The sequence below is a fragment of the Homarus americanus genome, unplaced genomic scaffold (assembly GCF_018991925.1).
Source record: "Homarus americanus isolate GMGI-L3 unplaced genomic scaffold, GMGI_Hamer_2.0 scaffold13581, whole genome shotgun sequence".
Taxonomy (NCBI): domain Eukaryota; kingdom Metazoa; phylum Arthropoda; class Malacostraca; order Decapoda; family Nephropidae; genus Homarus; species Homarus americanus.
This window is the reverse complement of record NW_024750713.1, coordinates 766,798-786,689: the sequence shown is the minus strand read 5'-3', so window position 1 is coordinate 786,689 and position 19,892 is coordinate 766,798. Positions and strand designations below refer to the sequence as shown.

Below are 19,892 nucleotides of genomic sequence, written 5' to 3'. Positions count from 1 at the left end.
TCGTGCACTCTTACCCTTCTTTCATTGGTCAGGATAGTGTGGCGTTGAATGTTAGGGGAGGGGGAGGAAGAAGGGAAAGAAAGGGGAGGGAGAGGATAAGGAAAAGAAGAGAAGGAGGAAAGCGGTAGGGGGTGAGGAAAGGAAAGAAAGGGGAAAGGGAAGGGGTGACTTATGGCAGGTGACTGAACAAGGTTGGACTAGACGTGGATTTATAGGTAGTAAGGGGAGCTGCTGGCTGGTGGTGGCGGAGCAGAGCAGGAAGAGGTGAACCAGCTGGGAGTCACGTATATACCACCAGCTGGGAGTCACGTATATACCACCAGCTGGGAGTCACGTATATACCACCAGCTGGGAGTCACGTATATACCACCAGCTGGGAGTCACGTATATAGCACCAACTGGGAGTCACGTATATACCACCAGCTGGGAGTCACGTATATAGCACCAGCTGGGAGTCACGTATATAGCACCAGCTGGGAGTCACGTATATAGCAACTAGCTGGGAGTCACGTATGTTATGAGTCAGCTATAACACTGCATCGGGGACAAAGGGATCAAGTACCGTATAGTCTTACGTCTTAATGAGTGACCAGAAGCCGTGTCGCATTTACCTGTACGTGAACACGGAACAATAACACGTGTGACCGTGGCTATCGCGGTGTAAACTTGAAATGGTGTCAATTACCACACTGAGGAGGAACAATGATGGAGAAATGAGTCCACCGTCGCGTGACCTGGCCTGTATAAGTAAATTTGTCCACCCTCCTTCTCCTGTCCACTACGAGGACTGAGGCAGAGATAGACAGACAATGTACGGGTTAGTGGGTTGATAGTAGGTCAGGTTAGGTCAGGTCAGGTTAGGTTAGGTTAGGTTCAGTATTACCAAAATCCAACCAATTCCATCCACACGTATAGACAGGAAGCGAAGCAATATGTCGTGGACAAATTTTTATGACCGTCAATTTTGTTTTGATTGTCCCGTCTAAAGTTATGTGACGTGCAAGAAGGGGGGGGGCAGGCTCGTGGGAACGGTCCCTTGAGTGTGTTGGTAATGGCTAGGGCGGTCACTGTGTGGATGATGACGATAACTGTGGATGAGGACGATAGCTGTGGATGAGGACGAAAGCTGTGTGGATGAGGACGATAACTGGGTGGATGATGACGATAGCTGTGTGGGTGAGGACGATAACTGTGGATGAGAGCGATAACTGTGGATGAGGACGATAACTGGGTGGATGAGGACGATAACTAGGTGGATGAGGACGATAGCTGTGTGGATGAGGACGATAATTGTGGATGATGACTATGATTGAGTCTAGTTCATGATGGTGATGAGCAACACACACACACACACACACACACCCACACACACACACACACACACACACGCACACACACACGCCCACACACACACACACACACACACACACAAACACCCTAAGGACTATACCACAAGCCTATGGACAATTTATCATGTGAAACTAATAAATACTTTGAGTCAATTTGTCTGTCTCTTAAGGAACACACTTAAGACCTCTGACAGTGTGAGTTATAGACACACTTGACGAGATAACACTCACGGGAGGGAGGACTAAGTGTGTCTTAATGATCAATCACCATTAGGAAATACATCATTAGCATAAGTTAGTATTGGTAAGTGTGTGTGTAAGGGAGGTGAAGAAGAGGGGCGATGGTGGTTGTGGTGATGGTGGTGATAGTAGTGGTGGTTGTAGTGGTAGTTGTGGTGGTGGTTCAGGAGGCTCGATGGTGGTGGTAGTTAAGGAGGCTCGATGATGGTAGTGATAGTTGAGGAAGAGTGATGGTGGTGCTTGATGAGGATTGATGGTGATAATGATGGTGAAAAATAGTGAGAAAGAGACAGGTAATGGAAGGGGTTGTATCAGACACAGTTGGTCGCCTCTGTCAAGCTTTAGGCCAGAGTTTTATTTACACTTATATGGGAAACACTATTTGTCCCCTCCCCTCCTCCCCTCCCCCCTCCCCCTCTTCCCCCCCACACCACTGTCATCACCATCACTTCCTATGCACTATCACCACCCACCACTATCACCACCACCATCCTCCACCACTACTACTAACATCACCACCTTCCACCACCACCACTTGCATCATCACCACTATCATCACTATCACTACCACCACTTGCATCATCACCACTATCATCACCACCACCACCATCACTTGCATCATCACCACTATCATCACCACCACCACCATCACTTGCATCATCACCACTATCATCACCACCACCACCATCACTTGCATCATCACCACTATCATCACTACCACCACTGCATCATCACCACTATCATCACTATCACTACCACCACTTGCATCATCACCACTATCATCACTACCACCACCATCACTTGCATCATCATCACTATCATCACTACCATCACCACTCTCCATCTATACTGACGAAAGATACTGTTGGTCGATACTGTTCCTACTGCTGTACTTGTGCTGTATTGAGAGGAGAGGTTCTTGCTGTACCTGCTGTAATAAGGGGAATATTTTGTAACTTATGTACTGGGATAAAGAGGACTCCGCCATCTACTCTTGATGCTCTATATATAAAAAATTCTTATCTTTGTACTCGTGAAAATTAATAATAATTTTCTTATCTAGGTTAATTATAATGTTATTTATCTATTTATTTTTTAATGTAAGTCTAAACATACACACGTACTGTTATTTCTGATATATAGTTTCTCAATGTGATGTGATAAAACAGAGAACAATAAGAGTTTAAATATGAGAAACGCGTGGTGAGAAAGTCGGTGTTTACATGTGCGTCTCAGTACCCCTACGCCGCCTCCTGCCGACTCCTATTGGTTCGTCTCCACTATGAAGCTTCGAGACGGCATGATGAGACACCGCAGGCATTTCTATACCTATGTCCCGGTGAGTGTCATAACCGTGTGTCTGAGGAGATGATTCAGATATTGTATAGTAATGAATGTTATTGATAAAGATGTGGTAATGTTTTGTTTTTCATTTTGGTTTTCAGAATTAGGTGTTACAATATTTGTTTTAGGTTATAATGAAAGAGATTTAAAAAAAATATATCATATAGATCTTTTTCTCAGAATTTAGTCCACCAAAAATCATATCCACATTTACGAGATTTTTTATCACCAATGTGGCTTAGAAAGTAAGTCATTTAGGAAGTAGAATCCATCTTTACACATAATTCTACCAAGGAAAAAAAAATATCATGGTGGGTTTAATATGCATTTAGAGAAAACTGTAATATTTATTGCAGTAAAAGACGGTGTTGGGGTGTGTTTAGCGAGCCGCAGGTAAAGATATTGTGGGCTACAGGAGGTGGCCAGCCTGATGTTTACGTCCCGAGTGATGGCAACGAGTTTATGTCCACAGTTAAGGGTTAAATCACCATTATGATGCTAAATGACCTATATTTTTCCACATTATATAAGGTTTTTTTATATCATCTATCCCTAGTCCCTATTGTCGAAAGGTTTCATTGTTTGGCATTGGGTGTTTTAAACCTGTGCTGTTTATGTATTGTATATCCTAGATTAATGTGAATTTCTATGACGATTTTACTGAGTTGTCTATCTATCTATCAATTTCTCTATCCATCCATCTCTATCCATCTATCTGTCAACTCCTAAAATGTAAACACACGTATTACATAACTAGTAATATCCTAAACTTCAACTTATTCTAAAATCTGACAAAATAATAATAATGTTCTTAACTCATTTGGTTTGTTTTTGCCCGCAGTCGACGCTGCTACCATCAGGTGGTCCCACGGGCGGCATGCGACCCCGTGTTAACAAGCTGCAGACGCTGGAGGCTAAGGTAAGTGTTGGTAGCCCTCAAAATAAAAGCCCGCTAAACAAAATCGTGGATGACACCATTTAGATTATATTTCCCCAGACAAAATCCCACCAACATTTTTAAAAGTATATACAAAATCCATTAAGTTTCTAGATAAATCTATTGATATAAAAGGTAAAATTTATTACTTCACAGTTAACAGAATCTACAAGGTTTAATTAATTTTGTTTTCCATACATATAGATTCTAGATCTGTTTATACATCTGCGAGGCTAAACAAATGATCATCTACATAAGTTTGATTGATATAGTATTCGTAAACCTAATGGGTTAATGGGTGGGATAGAATAATAACAAATTGAGACTTGATCTGCGTCTGTTCTGGCTGATCAATCAACAGAGGTTAGTATCCACTGAGCTTATTGACGCAGTTATAATTCCTTCCTTCATCTGCCTCTGGTACAAACACACATACATCACCGGGAAACACTGCATAATAATCCTCTTGACGTCTGCAGGAGAAGTGTAAATACATAGCACGGGAGAGTTGACACAAAGGAAGGGATCAGCGGTCTCTTCCTGGCTGAGTGTTAGAGCAGTGTGTTTCAAGAGAGAGTGTAGGTCTTCCCGGACTATGAAAAGCCGGGGACTTGACACATTTGACAACGTGTGAAGGTGTGAGTGAACTTTGAAACACACACACACACACACACACACACACTCCCTCCATACATACATACATACACATACACATTTTAAGGGGGTCAGATGATAACGTTACTAGTGATAAAAATGCTATAATCTCACTTGCAACATGATCACGCCATTACTGATATACAGGTGTGGGAGGCAGGTGCGTTATGATCAATCAATAAGTACATATTTCTGTTTTACTTTAGATTCTTTTATGTTTAATTGGGGATATTATTTTTTTTTTGTACCGGTGTTTACGTCTCAGTTATAACCTTTTACTTCCTCTACGTGATCAATTAATCTAATGTTACTTGAAGGAACCTTATTCACGATGTAAATACTACGCTACATTAAAAGAACACCAGTGACGGTAAACATTCATTCCTAAATAATTGCTTAAACATTCTTACCATCATTCTCCGATCAAGCAATAATCGACACAAGCTTTTCGAAATGAGAGATGAGTGCAGATGCCAACTTGCAATTCCTTCTTGGCTATATTCCTTAATACCACACGGGTCTGAGATCGTTTGGCTAGACATCATGTGATCATGACTATATCTCTGGGCTATCAAATACCTACTTGTGTCTGATGTTTCCTGACCATGCCACAGCAGAGGGCTTTGTCAGCGGCTGTTGTTTAGAGCCAAAGTGAAAGCTAAAGAGTTTCTGGTTTATCTAACCGCAAAATGCTTGATACACCTGGACTACTTAAACCGTCAACTTTACTTACTCGTTGATGAAAGTTTTTTTTTTGTAAGTCTTACCTGGAGTTGTATTCCGTTGGTGTAAATAGCGAGTGTTGTTATATTCGACTCCTCCTGACGTAGCCTCATCCAATATAGCTCTCTGTAAATTCCCACTCAGCTCACCATATTAGGTATTTTAAAAAAGGGTTGTGAACTTGTGGGTATTTTTGCTCGGAGTTGTTTCACGTTAACAGTATTTTTTGCCTTAGTATGAAACATAAATAAGTCCTGAACTGTAACACTGAGGTAAAGTTAGGTTAAAAGGGATACAGGAATACCCAACTGTAAATAGCCAAACAAAGTGACTGGCATTGTAGTAAAAAACAGCAATGAAAAACAAAAGCTGGTGATAGGAAAGATAATGCTCTGATCCTTTTATAATAAGTGACAGTAACTGGGAAACAGACATTAGTGGTGTTGTTGATGAAAACCTTATCGAGTGAAATTAAGAACGGACTATAAGATTGTCAATAACCCCATGTGTACAGCCTCCATCTGGCGTAACTCAAATATTAAAACTGGCGTCCCTATAGTGAAGAGGTTAATAAGATATCTAAATATAAACGATTAACCTTTAACTTCACAAAGGCCATTTATTTCATGTCAAACTCCATGTGACAATGAATCATTCTCCTCGTCTGGTCGTCTCCTCACTGAAGCTATCCTGAATACGAGACACCTACACCTACACCCTCGCGAGCTAGTTACCAGTAGAGGGGGTGTGGGGTGGGTTGGGACGGGTGTGGGGTGGGTTGGGACGGGTGTGGGGTGGGTTGGGACGGGTGGGAGGCGGTGTTGGTGTCGACAGTTTGACGGTAAATAAGAGTCATGCCAATTTCACGTCAGATTTTGTGGTTACTGCGCCATGCTATATAGTGTTGCCAAGTTGGGTTGCAGACCTTTTTGGGGGCAGGAATTTATTGTAGGTTTGTTGTGGATAAATTATTGTGAGGATGATTTTATTCTCATTTTGTTTGGCTTCCATTTCTCCCTTCCTGTTTCTTCCTCTTCCATCTTACCGGCTCTCTTCCTCCCCTTCCTCACCATCTCTTCTTCCTTCCCCTCCTCTATCTTACCACCTCTCTTCTTTCTCCTCCTCCTCCTCCTCCTCTCCCTCCTTCTCCTCCTCCCCTTCTCCTCCTTACCAGCTCTCCTCTTCCTTCTTACCGGTTCCTCCTCCTCCTCTTCCTCCTTACCAGCTCTCTTCCTCAGCTCCTCCTCCCCCCCTCACCCTCCCACTCACCAAACCATCGTGGAAAATGCCGCCAATACCATAACTCAGCCGTGATATTACTTGATGGCAGTGGCCTTGTCGTGGTCAGGCCCCCAAAACATACATTATTTCTGAAAGCTGTTGATCAGTAGGGTAGCGGGGTTCAGGAGTCGTAAATTGACGATCAGGAATATATACTTCTGAAGGTTCTGCTTTACCGAGGGAGCGTGGAATGATTAATATTATCTGGAGCCAATGGACTTTTTTTGACTGTCACGGTTTTTCATTATATGTCAACGAAAATGTCGTGGGTATTATTTTGTTATTTTTCTTTCCCTAGTGGCCGATATCTTCATTATAAATTCTTGAAACTTTAAACAAAAAATATTAAGTCCTGTTATTCGCCCCATTACGTGAGAATTATGAATCAATAAATCAAGATGACAAAGTTACGACAAATGTACAGTCCTCTAGCCTTGTGTAGTAAAGAAAGCGCCATTGTGTGTTATTTCCGAGTTGTATAATCAATTGTCTTTCCTTCATTTTTCAACCTTGATCATAATATTAATAGTCTTTGAGAAGAGATAATATGATATTTATTTAAACTCATAAACACTGAAAACTTGAGGTCTTATGAAGGTGTGTGAGTGTGTTCGCGCCAAGACTTCCTTCCCCCCGCCCATCTCAAAGACAGAAAAACGTTCTTTCATTTATTCACCACAGGACCTTGTTTTAAAAGAGAACCAATAGAGTCGTCACGAGGATTTTTTTTTTGTACGTGTGATGACTAAACAACCAGGTGCATGAACCACTGAACAACCGGACTTCAGGTCTGTGTTCTTCCGTGATGGAGTGGAAGGAATAACTGTGTTTATGTTTGTAGTTCTGGCTGCCGAATAGCTTACACGATCTCGGTGTTCTGTGGTGATTTATGCTTACTTGACTCTTCGGATTAGCTTTTAGGTCCCCCCACCCCCACCCCGAGGACGTGGTATTATCCAGTTTTAGCGTGAATAACATCAAGGGCTCGGTCTTGCGTTCGAATCTGTGTTCCGATCTAACGTTCCAACTGTCGCGTATTACCTAAAGGATATTAATAAAGAAAATAATTTAATAAGGAAGGTAAATAATATTAAAGTTTGATAAATGAACAATAAAACAGTAAAATATTAATGATTCTGAAAAAAATTACATTAATCTCAAACTGTATTGAGTGACATCCAATGTTTATGCTCGCTTACAACACACTGCTTTTATTTTCCCCATTAACTCGTTTTCCTCATTTCCCTCACTTCCCCATCTATCTCACTCCCTCATTCATTCCATTTCTCACTTCCTTCACATTTCACTTTCCTCACTTTCTCCATCATCACTTTCCCTTCGTCTACTCTTACCGTAAAACCTCTGTGAATCTTCGCTATCAACTTCCCATCTCAACTAGACTACTGTTAGGTAAAAATTGACGGAATTCAATTTTCACCACAATGGGGGACGCGACGAGGCTCTTCCGCTCTACGGCTTCTTGCTGCAGGATTATATACTTGTTTACCGTGAGATGTGAGGTTGAGACGTGAGGGGGTTTTGTGTGTGAAGTGAGGGAGTTTTGTATGTGAAGTGAGGGGTTTTGTGTGTAAAGTGAAGGGGTTTTGTGTGAGGATTTTAGCACGAGACAAGAGTGTGTTCATACAACTTCGTGGTCTTGAATACACAACCTGGAACATTTGCCTGTGTTAAAATGTTCTTCAAGTTATACTAAGGTAGATGTTATACTGTTCTTGGCTCCTCATAACTATACCTCACACCTGTCCTTCTCTCACTCCTCACATGTAGAACTTTTCATACCTCACCTCTCCCTCTCCTCTCTCTCCCTCATACCTGACACCTCTCTCTCTCTCTCTCTCTCTCTCTCTCTCTCTTCTCCTCTCTCTCTCTCTCTCTCTCTCTCTCTCCTTCATTCTCCCCCTCCCCTTCACCTCCCCCCTCCCTTTCTCTCTTCACTACCTCTACCACTTCCCCTCCTCGTGTCGACATATCCGCTCTGGGACCACCATCACTATCACCACCGTCTACCTTAGCATCACTATATCCTCCTTCACCATCACCACCCTTCCTCCCTCACCATCATCACCGTCTCCTCCCTCACCATCACCACCCTTCCTCCCTCACCATCATCACCGTCTCCTCCCTCACCATCACCACCCTTCCTTCATCACCACAATAGTCAGAGGTTGTGGTGAGTCAACCGAAGGGACATCACTATGCACTTAAGACTCAAGCTTGAGGGACACGACGCACTTAAGACTCAAGCTTGAGGGACACGACGCACTTAAGACTCTCGTTTGAGGGGCACGACGCACTTAAGACTCAAGCTTGAGGGACACGACGCACTTAAGACTCAAGCTTGAGGGACACGACGCACTTAAGACTCTCGTTTGACGGGCACGACGCACTTAAGACTCAAGCTTGAGGGACACGACGCACTTAAGACTCAAGCTTGAGGGACACGACGCGGCTCAGGTCTGTGGTAGAGAGGATCTGGTCTTGAAACTTGATACGACTGGACATTAGGCTGTGTGTGTGTGTGTGAGTGTGTGTGTGTGTGTGTGTGTGTTGGGATAGAAAGGTATTTAATGCATTTTGTTTTTGTTTTTCTAATTCATTTTATTTGTGGTTTATTTGTATTATTTATTAAAGTTTCTATCTATCCTCCTCCCCTTCCTTCCTTCCTAAACCAAAATATGATACAAATAAGATCCTAAAGAAAGATAAATAAAACGAAATTATTTTAACTACCGCCATTACAACACCATCTTTTCATATCTAGAGAAAGACAAGTTCAAATTATGGTGACGTATGTTGATAGATCCCCCATTATACTCCTCCTAACTACAGTTGTTGCCAGGGAACGATCAGGCCAAAAACTGTCTTCATAGAACTCGTATTTGGCCGAGTCATAAGTTAGCTTAAAGGGGAACGAAGGTGCGCCAATCAGTATAGCCGAAGAGCCGACCAATCACCGTGGAGGAGTCTCGTCATTGGCTATTTCAGCCTTATATTCGAGAGTTCCGCCGTAATGATGACAGCTGGAGAGTGTATCAGTTGCCTAAAGAACCTCTTGTGATATTCTCCTATAACATTCGATACTTTCTACCTCCGTCTGAATGCGCTCATAAACGATATAAACATGCTCTTCGATGCTGTTTTGGTTTTGAGGATGAATTTTTCCTGTGACTGAGCTCGAATTTTCAGGAACTTCTAAATATTTTCTTCATAACAGAGAATGACAAAAACACATCTAGTTAGAGTAGTCTTATTGTAATTTTAGCGCCATTTTGGATACCTTTTAGTACAGATATGGCTGTTGAAATGTAACGATCGAAACTTTGGTGGTAGACACGTTCCTTGAGGGCGGTAATCAGTTAAAGGTTATTTTCCCATTAGTTATGACACACCAAATCCCTTACTGTTGGTAATCTGGAGCAGCAAATAACCCCCTTTGTGATCAAGTTATTTCCACGGTCTATACTATTACTCTGATTTATTAATAGGATCCAACACCTGCAATAACAGTTCCTGATTGTCTTTTCTTTCGCTGTGTCGACTGATATTTATGGATTCGCGACTTTGGCCTTAAGTTTCGAGGTACATAAGGTTGTGTTCGGAGCCATGTACTGTATATAAGAGTGATGATCCTCCATCTAGCGGTATTATTTAACTTGGTATAATCATCTCGTGTCACAGGAAGCTGAGGATAGTGTGTTCTCTAGCAGTTGGCCGTGATGCAGTGAGCGATACATCACCCGGAATGCACCTCTTGACAACTCTTAATGTGCTTTTGTCGTGGCGCATTTAAACTCGGTTGGGGTAGAGACACAATGGTGACCCCTCGACCCCATAATTTGTAACTGGAGGAGGAGGTAAAGGAAGGGAGGGGAAAGGGGGGAGAGGGAAGGGGGGAAGGTTGCCTCATACTTTCCATTTCTTTTGGGATTTTAAGTGATAATTAAGATTATTTCACTTGCGATTTTCACCAGCCATAAGAGTTACCTAAGACGCGATATAGGAAAAACAAAAACAAAATTTACATCCAGAAATAATTATTAATTCAAGTGAAAATGGAAGCGTTCAAGATCAGCCAAATCTGTAAGAAAGACTTTTATTGATATAATAAGAGTTGGTATTTTATCCTGTGTGTGACCCGTCTTTAAGAATCTTCAAAATAGTGCGTGATTGTTTCCTTACGTGAGGTGGAGGGGAAGGAGTGGGGTGGAGGGGAAGGGGGTGAGGTGGAGGGGACATTATCCAGTGTGTGGGCGAGACAGGTGAACGACAGGTAAAAATTTATGACTAATTGATGGTGTTCCCTGCAACTGCTCCGTGTTGATGTTCCTTGATGGTGCTGCCTATAGGTGTTCCGTGTTGATGTTCCTTGATAGTGTTCCCTATAGTGTTCCCTGCAGGTGTTCCGTGATAGTGTTCCCTGCAGGTCTAGAAGGATGACCCAAAACTTCATACTCTACTCAATACAATTCATCTTCATCTCTGACTAAACGAGTAGAGGAACAGTTTTTACAAGTTAGTACTCTATGGAAGCCCACGAGTGCAGAACTAGGTCACTTCACACCAAGAACGCGACCACCAACTGTAGGAAGGAATTAAATGGGGAAAAACGAAAACTCACTCACAAGACACTAAAAAAAAACCGCTTATTGCAGGAGTCTTGGAGGTAGTAAGATGGAGGACACGCCTTGTTTATGTTGTGTTTGTGTATAAGAATCGATGCACACGAGGGAGTTCTGATTGATGTTACTCAAACTTAAAGAGATGCCTTTAGAAATACTATCAACGTCATTTTCAGCTCAATTCATTGTTAATGTCGACCGCGGGGAGGAGTGTACTATATCAGGCAGGGAGAGGAGAGAGGGGGAGGGTAGGAAGTAAAACACGACTCAGCAATGATGGTTTTTCTAAGGTCTGACATTATACACACATAAAAACACACAAAGGAGGACTTAAACAGATGAACTAGAAGCTCTTTAGTTTGTCTTTACCTGTAATGACACCTGGGAAAAACTGTTATTTTGTTTGGATATGTTTGATCTATTCTCATTTGGATCAGCAAGCCATTGATTCCCAGATGATCTAAGATGACTGACTAACAAAGCTGCTCCTCACCACACGTCTGGCCCAGCTGTAGTGCCCAAAAACAACATCAACACGCTTGCTGCCACAATCATCCAGTCATAAATCTGGAGAACGGAACTCACCAACAACAACTTTGTGGCTACGCTGTTCAGAGAGATGTGCAGGAGGAGGGCTGGGGAGAGAGATGGGGGCTGGGGAGAGAGATGGAAGGGTTAGGGATGAAAGGTCAGATACAGAAGTGTGTATACAACAAGACAGGTTTTTGGCACGACACTGATCATGGACAGGGGAGCAACAGTCACATTAATTGAAGTGACCAGTTGACTGTGAGTGTACCACTTATCGTTGGGTTACAAGTAGATAACTAACTATGGGAGTGTGCTAGTGACTGTCCCTCTCCCACCTCCCCCTCCCCCCGACTCGCATTTCAGTGCCACAGTTACCTAGTGTTGGCGACGCCCTTCCTGCTGGCCCCCTCCCCCTGAAGTTCTCACTTAAGCATCGGTGTTCGCCTGTGTGAAGCCCCTTCGCTCTGTTGTCACTTCCTCCTCCCCTTGTTGACATGCTGGCCTGCAGGATGTGGCTGTCTCGCAATAGTCCAGAGATTCCCTTTTACTTCCCTGCCTAACTCTTCATCTTGAATACTTTCGTGTGTGTGTGTGTGTGTGTGTGTGTGCTCGCCAGTGCCGTAACTCCAAAACATGAAATCTAGAGACCTGTAACTTTGCATGTATTGTAGAAAAATTACAATACCCAATATTTATAATTTCTCATAAATACAGACTAATAACAGTTTGTTATATGTACCACAGGTGTTTCCAGAAGGAAAGTTTAAATTATTCTACATCATAAAAAAATACCAAGATTACACAGTTTTTTCTTATAAGTCATAGAAAATTAAGTATTTTACCTATTTCATGAGATGTGAGGTAATACGTTTTCTCTTTTGCTCTTACACCCGTTTTCTTTGATCATCCTTGGAAGAGTAACTGACGGAGTATGTAGTTCATGTTCTTGTGTATCGATTCCCTGTTTCTTTGCTATCGTTGTTGCCACTGCTTCTCGTTATTGTTTCTAGCCTCTACTTGTAATCACTGCTTCAAGGACTGCTTCTACTTACTGCCTCTAGTCAGTGTTTCAAATCACTGTTCTTAATCACTGCCTCTTATAATTGCATAACCCTTTCCTCACGGCTCAATCTTGGCCTCGGTTACAATTTGAAGAGTCATTTTATGGTTTAATTTGGTCCAACAGTGTTTTTGGAATTCATCTATGTACAGGTGACGTAAAGCGTGTTGTCTGTGGCTCCTGTAACCTTATAGTGGAATGTTAGCTGTGGATCCTTTATGTAACCTCTAAATAGTGTACGAAATTTTACCTGGGTTTGGGAAATGGTTATTATATGCTCGAATATTTTCCGACTTAAGATGTAATAATTCTCTCTCTCTCTCTCTCTCTCTCTCTCAAGCATACGCAGTGGGGGGACTGTGGTCGCCAACCCTCAGCATGTTGGTTTTATCTTCATTGGTTGGGTACTAAATGAATAAATAGACTTCGTTGGCTTATTGCACAAATTCTCTATTATAAACTCAATACTTTAGTCTCGTGTATTAAGTGACTTTTAATGCTCTAAACTGTGTTGAAGTAAGAGTCCTAAGTAACATTATAATATTTTTTAACATCGTTTTTGTACATGTTAAGTTCTCCATCTCCTAGAAATATTAAACTTTCTCCGGGAACATGAGACACGCGTTGATACAGTGCTCTCGCTCCACTTGACTACGCTTCAACACGGAGCGGCTCACAGCGAGAAACTTGTGTAGTCTTGACCCCTTAATGATGATTAGATAGGCTAATACACGGCGAAACAATCACAGCAGGAAGTAAGGGAAAGTGCCTCCTGCCTGTGTACTGCTGCCATGAGTGTTTTAATAAGGGTGTGAACACAGATTACGCGCCGTACTTAGGGAGAATTACACGGTATACATCCAGCGTCTTGATTGAGCTACACTTTCACTCAAACACATCCTGAAAATTATCCTGATTGTGGAGTTGTTTTGCTTATCATGAATTCTAACTGGTACTTACCAAGGACACGAAATATATAGATTTGAGTCATAAAGCTTTCTTCTACACTGTATATTGCTGGTCGTCACTCGGCCGCTCTCTTTGTGATATAAAGTGACACAAACCTGGATATACAAGCCTGAAACCTTCGTACTGAATGAAACTAAATCAGTATTGTAATGTTAATTCGACCGTATAATGATATATTAACTAAACAAAGGATTATATAAATAGGTAGAAATGTTGCAAGGACAACGTTTAAGATAGGTTTCCAACGCTACATGGCAACGGCGGCACTGTTGCTAAATTTGTGTGATTACTTGAGTTTCTCGACAAACCAGGCGAGATATATATGCAATCATACACGTAAATTAAAATACTATGGCAGTTACCGAACTTAATTCTTCCAATTCTCGCCTCGTGTAAACATTGATCAATCTGGAAACACTCTTCCTGGGCTAACTTAACTTTGATTGAATGACTTACTCTTTACTATATAGCTTTATATACTTACAGAACCAATGTGTCCATATATAACGAGTTCACTAAGTAAGTTTTATGTAGAGAAGTTTATGCACCGAATTGGAAAGGTCATAATAGAAAACGAGAGAGCTGGGCATCAAAGAAAACTGTTTGTACGCTAATTAATTTTAAGGGTAACTTAAATTATTTTCTTTGCCTCACTGATTAGACTTGGTTTAAAATTATATGCACACATGCTGAACCAATGTAAACTTGTATGATGATTGAAAAAATATCTATCTGTTTATCTGTGTAAAGTTCATCTTCCCACGGTCTAGTGTTAGGACAAGAGAACCCAGCGATTTACTCGATATTACCCTACTCACACTCAACACAAGTCACAGTACTGGGAGGTAACATTGGTATTGTACTGCTGTCTCCACCAATCGCCCGTGTATAAGCTTGCGACATTAAGTAATTCATGAAAGTTGACGAGTACCAGACGAATATAGTGAATGTTCAACTAGATCTCATTTATCACGAATGAAATAAACCTGCGAGTGGGATGAGAGGGGTGGTAGGGTTGAGAGGGATGAGGGAGAGGGGGGAACTGTATGGTTTCTTACCACCAGGTTTAAAGTTCAATTCCAGCCATGTTGTTAATGTGTCCAAGACGAGATCTTCAACACTTTCTTAATGCGTTAGGATTTCTACAGATCCTTCAACCTCCTTGGCAGGATTCACTCTCAACCTCACTCACCCTTACTTTTATTCTCCTTTGCACCCTCCAACCCTATCCTTTCCATCCCCACCTTTCACCCCTCCCATCCTTCAACCCCCCCATCCTTCACCCCCCCATCCTTCACTCCCCTCCCGCCATAGTATCACACCCCGCACTGTGCCCCGATTTGAACTATACACCTGAGCAACACTTACTTCGGTTAGAGCGAACTCTAACGCGAACAACAAAGTTCCATCATGCATTACACTATAATACAAACTACTTACAAAAATGATATTGCGAATATCTACTAAATCTGATATTAGTGTAAATTAGTCGACATTCCTTTCTTTCATAAATGTAATTCACAACAAAACTTAAGTCTTATAAAAAATGACGCTTGAAAGACAGGTTAGTATTTTGTGGGAGAAACTTGGTGCATGAAGAAATCGATCCGTTATGCAAATGCAGAATGGTATTTAGACCTCACGCAACACTCGTGTCGGCATTATTGTGTTGGTGTAGAGGCGTGAGAAACCGCGGTGGGGCGTGGGAAAGCTGCCGCTGCTGGTGGCAAGCCTCGACCCCGCCTACTGGTATTTCCTCAACGCTTCAAGGCCTTCAAGGTTACTCGTCTAATGTGAGGTGAATTAGATCCCTGTAAGGCGGGTCTTCCACCTTTCACCTTCTCCTTTCCTCCCTGTAGCGTAAAGAACGTATTATTATACTGACCGGAGCCTGATCACAATAATTGATCAGCTACGGTACTTACTGGTTACTAGTATTTCTGCCTTTCACAACGTTTTTCTTAACACACACCAAAATTATCAACAATATCGAAATAAACATGAATAGAAATGATATTTATTAGTGATTAAATTTATAAATGAAAGACTCGTAAACCGACACCAGTAAAAGGGTGCTGTGTTATGAACAGTTTGGTGCAGGTCCGAGGAGCCGACAGGAAGCTTCATCGCCTCGAGCTACACTTGATCGCGGCACAAACCACAAATCAGGACAGTCAGCGGCTTGCCAGTGAGCTGTGGGGTGTGGCGGAGGTGTGTGGTGCGTGTGTGTGTGTGTGTTACGTGTGTGTGTGTCATAGTGGTGTGTGATCCATCTAGCATCTCCTGGGTATCTATAACTGAAGAGATTTAAAGGCACGATACACACTTCAGTCTCTATGTTTGGTGAGTAAAGGGGTGAGGATATAATGGTCTCTGTGTGCAGTGGTGACTTCTCTACCATGGTGCTCTTCTGTCTATAAGTTAAAATCACCATCATAGTCTCTCTGTTCGATAATTCTTGATATTTACTGGGAGTTATGCTAGTGATCGTCTCAATAGCTGTAGTGACAGTGATAACAAGACAGTCATTTGTTTATTTAGTTTGTAGGTACTAGGAAAAGACGAAAGGGTAATTGAAATATATTAGAGGTTACTGGACGTGGGGGTTCATCTTGTGTGTGTGTGTGTGTGTGTGTGGTTCGAGGACCCTCTAGTGTCCGTGTGGTGGTGGTGGTGGTAGTGGAGAAACAGCAACACGGGATGTGGTAGCCAGGACGGCGTCAGGTACCAACCAACACTTTTTGTCCAACATCCCCGTTATAATTACTGAACAGCTAATTGTTTAAGTGCTGAGTGTATGGTTTGGCCACACAAGTTTGCTTCAGTACGTGTTTGTGTGTATTAAAATATTGGCGGATTTAGGCTTGTGTGTCCGTGTGTATATGATGCTTACTGGAGTGTGTTGGAGTATGTCCTTGAGTGTGGTGGATCAAAAGTACACTGAACTTAACGCCAGAACACGGACAAGGACATGAACGATGCTTTTCACTCGGTAGATTACATATTGTTATGATGAAGAACAGTGCTGTATTGAAATTAATAAAAGCACACGTGGGAAATATACTTGTGTCTCACGAAAGGATTACACACAGTTATTACACAGAGGAGCAAGCGTGTGTAGAAACTAATACCTACATGTCAAACACAAGTTAAGGTCTTTAAGGGGAACTAAACTTATAACTGGTTGGTTGCGTGCTCGACCCTTCTCTGCTGTGCGTCAACCCAGCTTATTGACAACGAAACAACCACAAACTCTCCCTGATGAGGATTTAACTACGTATTGTGCAACTTGCATATGTTTGTTTATATAATTGCTCTTGGATCTTACCTCAGTACAGTAAAAGCTTTATTATCCGGTAAGAGGAGGGTCGAGGGATGATGAGAGGTGCCGGTTAATCAAAATACCGGATAAGATAGTTACTCGTATCTTAGGAATACAATGCAGGTTATTTACTTATTAAATCCGGTACTATTAAAAATGTAGCGCTCTTACTTCTTGTTTCATGTACAATAATTCTACAGCAAGCAGTCACTAAGACACACGGGGTAGTTGAAGAGTGTGTTGTGTTATGTAGCAACCGTAAGTACCCAGACGGAGGACATAACAAAGAAAACGTTGAATTGAAGAGGTTAGAGGTGAAGCGAAGAGGGGAGACTATATTAAACCCTTCATTACGAGGATGCCACTTTTAATATTTTATTTAGCTAACACCAGGCTATTTTACTCAGCATAGAGAGACCCCTAGTACCAAAGGAGTTAATTAAACTATCTCCACTACGCTGTCATTCCTCCTGGTGAAATGTTTAAACCTATTTGGGTGATTTTTACATCAGTTGAAACATATACAAACATTTCTTAGTTTTGTGTATCCTGATGTGCACATGTGTTCGTTTTTATATGTGTATGTTTGTATTTATTTAAGTTAGGGATTTGTTTTGATGATTTATTTTGAGGTAATAAAGATTCAAATATTTTTAAGAGCAAACGTGTGTGGAGTGTTGGGTCTAGAAAGCGTGTGAGGTAAATGGTGTGTAAACTTATGCTATATACCTGAACGCGCTGAATCAATGCGTCATGCTTAATATAAATAAACGTTATCTGAACAAGCATTTTATATTAAACTATCAAGAGCCAATGTTTCTTCTCCTTATTATTATTATTATTATTATTATATTTATTATTATTATTATTATTATTATTATTATTACACCCAACTATATACATTCCCGTTCAAAAACACGCCCACGACGCCCATTTCTGCTTCTACACTCCCTACACATAGTTCCCACGACAGGAGCTCGATCAGTGCCCCTTCATCACCTGTAGACCAACACACCACACCACCCTGAGCATCACACCTTCGTGGTCAAGTTAAAGCGAGACCTTGTGTTATCCCAACCCTCACACACCACCTCTTTCTTCTCCCCCTCCACCTCCCTTTCCCCTTGCCCCCCTTGCCCCCCCTTCCTCCTCCTTCCCCTGATGACCCTATAATCCCACACCATCACCTCCCCTTCAGTACTTAACAGTTAGTGCTCAACCAAGGTCCCTCTCTTCTACTATCTCAGTCAACTCTTCCTTTCTTCTCCTTAACTCTCATCCTCTTCTTAACTCTCACCCTCTCCCCAACCTCCATAATCGCACAATACTCCTTCTATCCTCCCTCCCTTCCATCCCCCAGCTCCCTAGACCCAAGGCGCCCTCAGGGTCACGGTAACTACATCTTTTTTTTTTTACAGGGTCGCATGGTCGGCGGGTCTTGGCTGGGGTGGGAGGTGAGGTCGTGATCGGTAGTAATTGTTTGGGTGGTGGAGGAGCTGGGGTGGTGGAGGAGCTAGGGTGGTGGAGGAGCTAGGTGGTGGAGGAGCTAGGGTGGTGGATGAGCTAGGTGGTGGAGGGAGTGGGGTGGTGGGAGGCTGGGGTGGTGGAGATGGGGTGGTGGAGGAGCTGGGGTGGTGGAGGAGCTGGGTGGTGGAGGAGCTGGGTGGTGGAGGAGCTGGGGTGGTGGAGGAGCTAGGGTGGTGGAGGAGCTAGGGTGGTGGAGGAGCTGGGGTGGTGGAGTCACAGGGTGGTGGAGTCACAGGGTGGTGGAGGTTGCAGGGTGGTAGAGGTTACGGGGTGGGTGCGTGGCGGCTCTGTGATTGAGGCGCCGTGAAAAATGAGAATCGTGTTTTATCGTCGCCTATTTTGACCATTTTTGTTATTAAGTTTATAGTGTTACGAGGCTGAGGCTGGTCGAGACGGTTATGTAAAGTGATGGGAGTATGAAGGGAGAACTGTGATAAAAAGGTCGTTTTCTCTTACCATATGATTAACAAAAACACTATCAAGAATACCGTGTCTGTTTTAATCCTTTTTTATCATTACGAGATGCAACACAACACAAGGGATGTAATAATTCTGTGTTTTTCTGACTGAAGGAAGTTTTTTTTCCTTGTTTCCGAATAAATTATCTGAGTATTTGTCGATATACATGATTTGACCTTTACCATCATCATGCTATCAGTCCTTGTCTCCCCCCTCCCCCCTCTCTTGGCCCTCTTCCTGTCCCAGCCCTCTCTTACTGCCGGTTCTCTCTCACTGCTACACCGTTCGCCGCCTAAGTTGCGTGTTTGGCCTTCGCTCAGTGAGTGGTGGAGGCGGAGTTGGGTCGGTCGTGCTCTATCTAGAACCTGTGCTGTGTCGAGGACCTGTGCTGTGTCTAGAACCTGTGCTGTGTCGAGGACCTGTGCTGTGTCGAGGACCTGTGCTGTGTCTAGAACCTGTGCTGTGTCGGGGACCTGTACAATGGATTATAGACCTGCAATGTGATCAATGACCTGTACAGTAGACCAAACCTTCTCAGAGGACAGACTTAAAAAAAATTATCATTCTGAATATATCTTTCCCTTCCTCTCTGTTGAGTCTAGTGTTGTACTGATGGATCTGTCATGGAGAATACTATTTAAGGTACGTACAGTGATTACTTTAGATACGTACAGTAATTACTTTAGATACGTACAGTAATTACTTTAGATACGTACAGTGATTACTTTAGATACGTACAGTGATTACTTTAGATACGTACAGTGATTACTGTAAATACGTACAGTGATTACTTTAGATACGTACAGTGATTACTTTAGATACATAGAGAGATTGTCTTAGAATTGTCTAAACTACT

At 42.4% G+C, this 19,892-nt stretch overlaps 1 protein-coding gene across 6 annotated transcripts in view; it reads left to right on the top strand.

Moving 5' to 3' along the window:
• LOC121854161 overlaps positions 1–19,892 on the top strand; it is a 106,152-nt gene that overhangs the window by 75,833 nt on the left and 10,427 nt on the right. For 2 of the 6 annotated variants that reach the window (XM_042348602.1, XM_042348601.1), the window contains exons 2-3: positions 2,759–2,928; positions 3,775–3,852. In XM_042348602.1, coding sequence (XP_042204536.1) covers positions 2,872–2,928; positions 3,775–3,852 — 135 coding nt within the window. In that variant the 5' untranslated portion in view covers positions 2,759–2,871. Of the gene's footprint in view, positions 1–2,696; positions 2,929–3,774; positions 3,853–15,895; positions 16,072–18,960; positions 19,679–19,892 lie in introns of those variants that run through there. The other 4 variants (XM_042348599.1, XM_042348598.1, XM_042348604.1 and 1 more) reach the window with 4 other exon arrangements.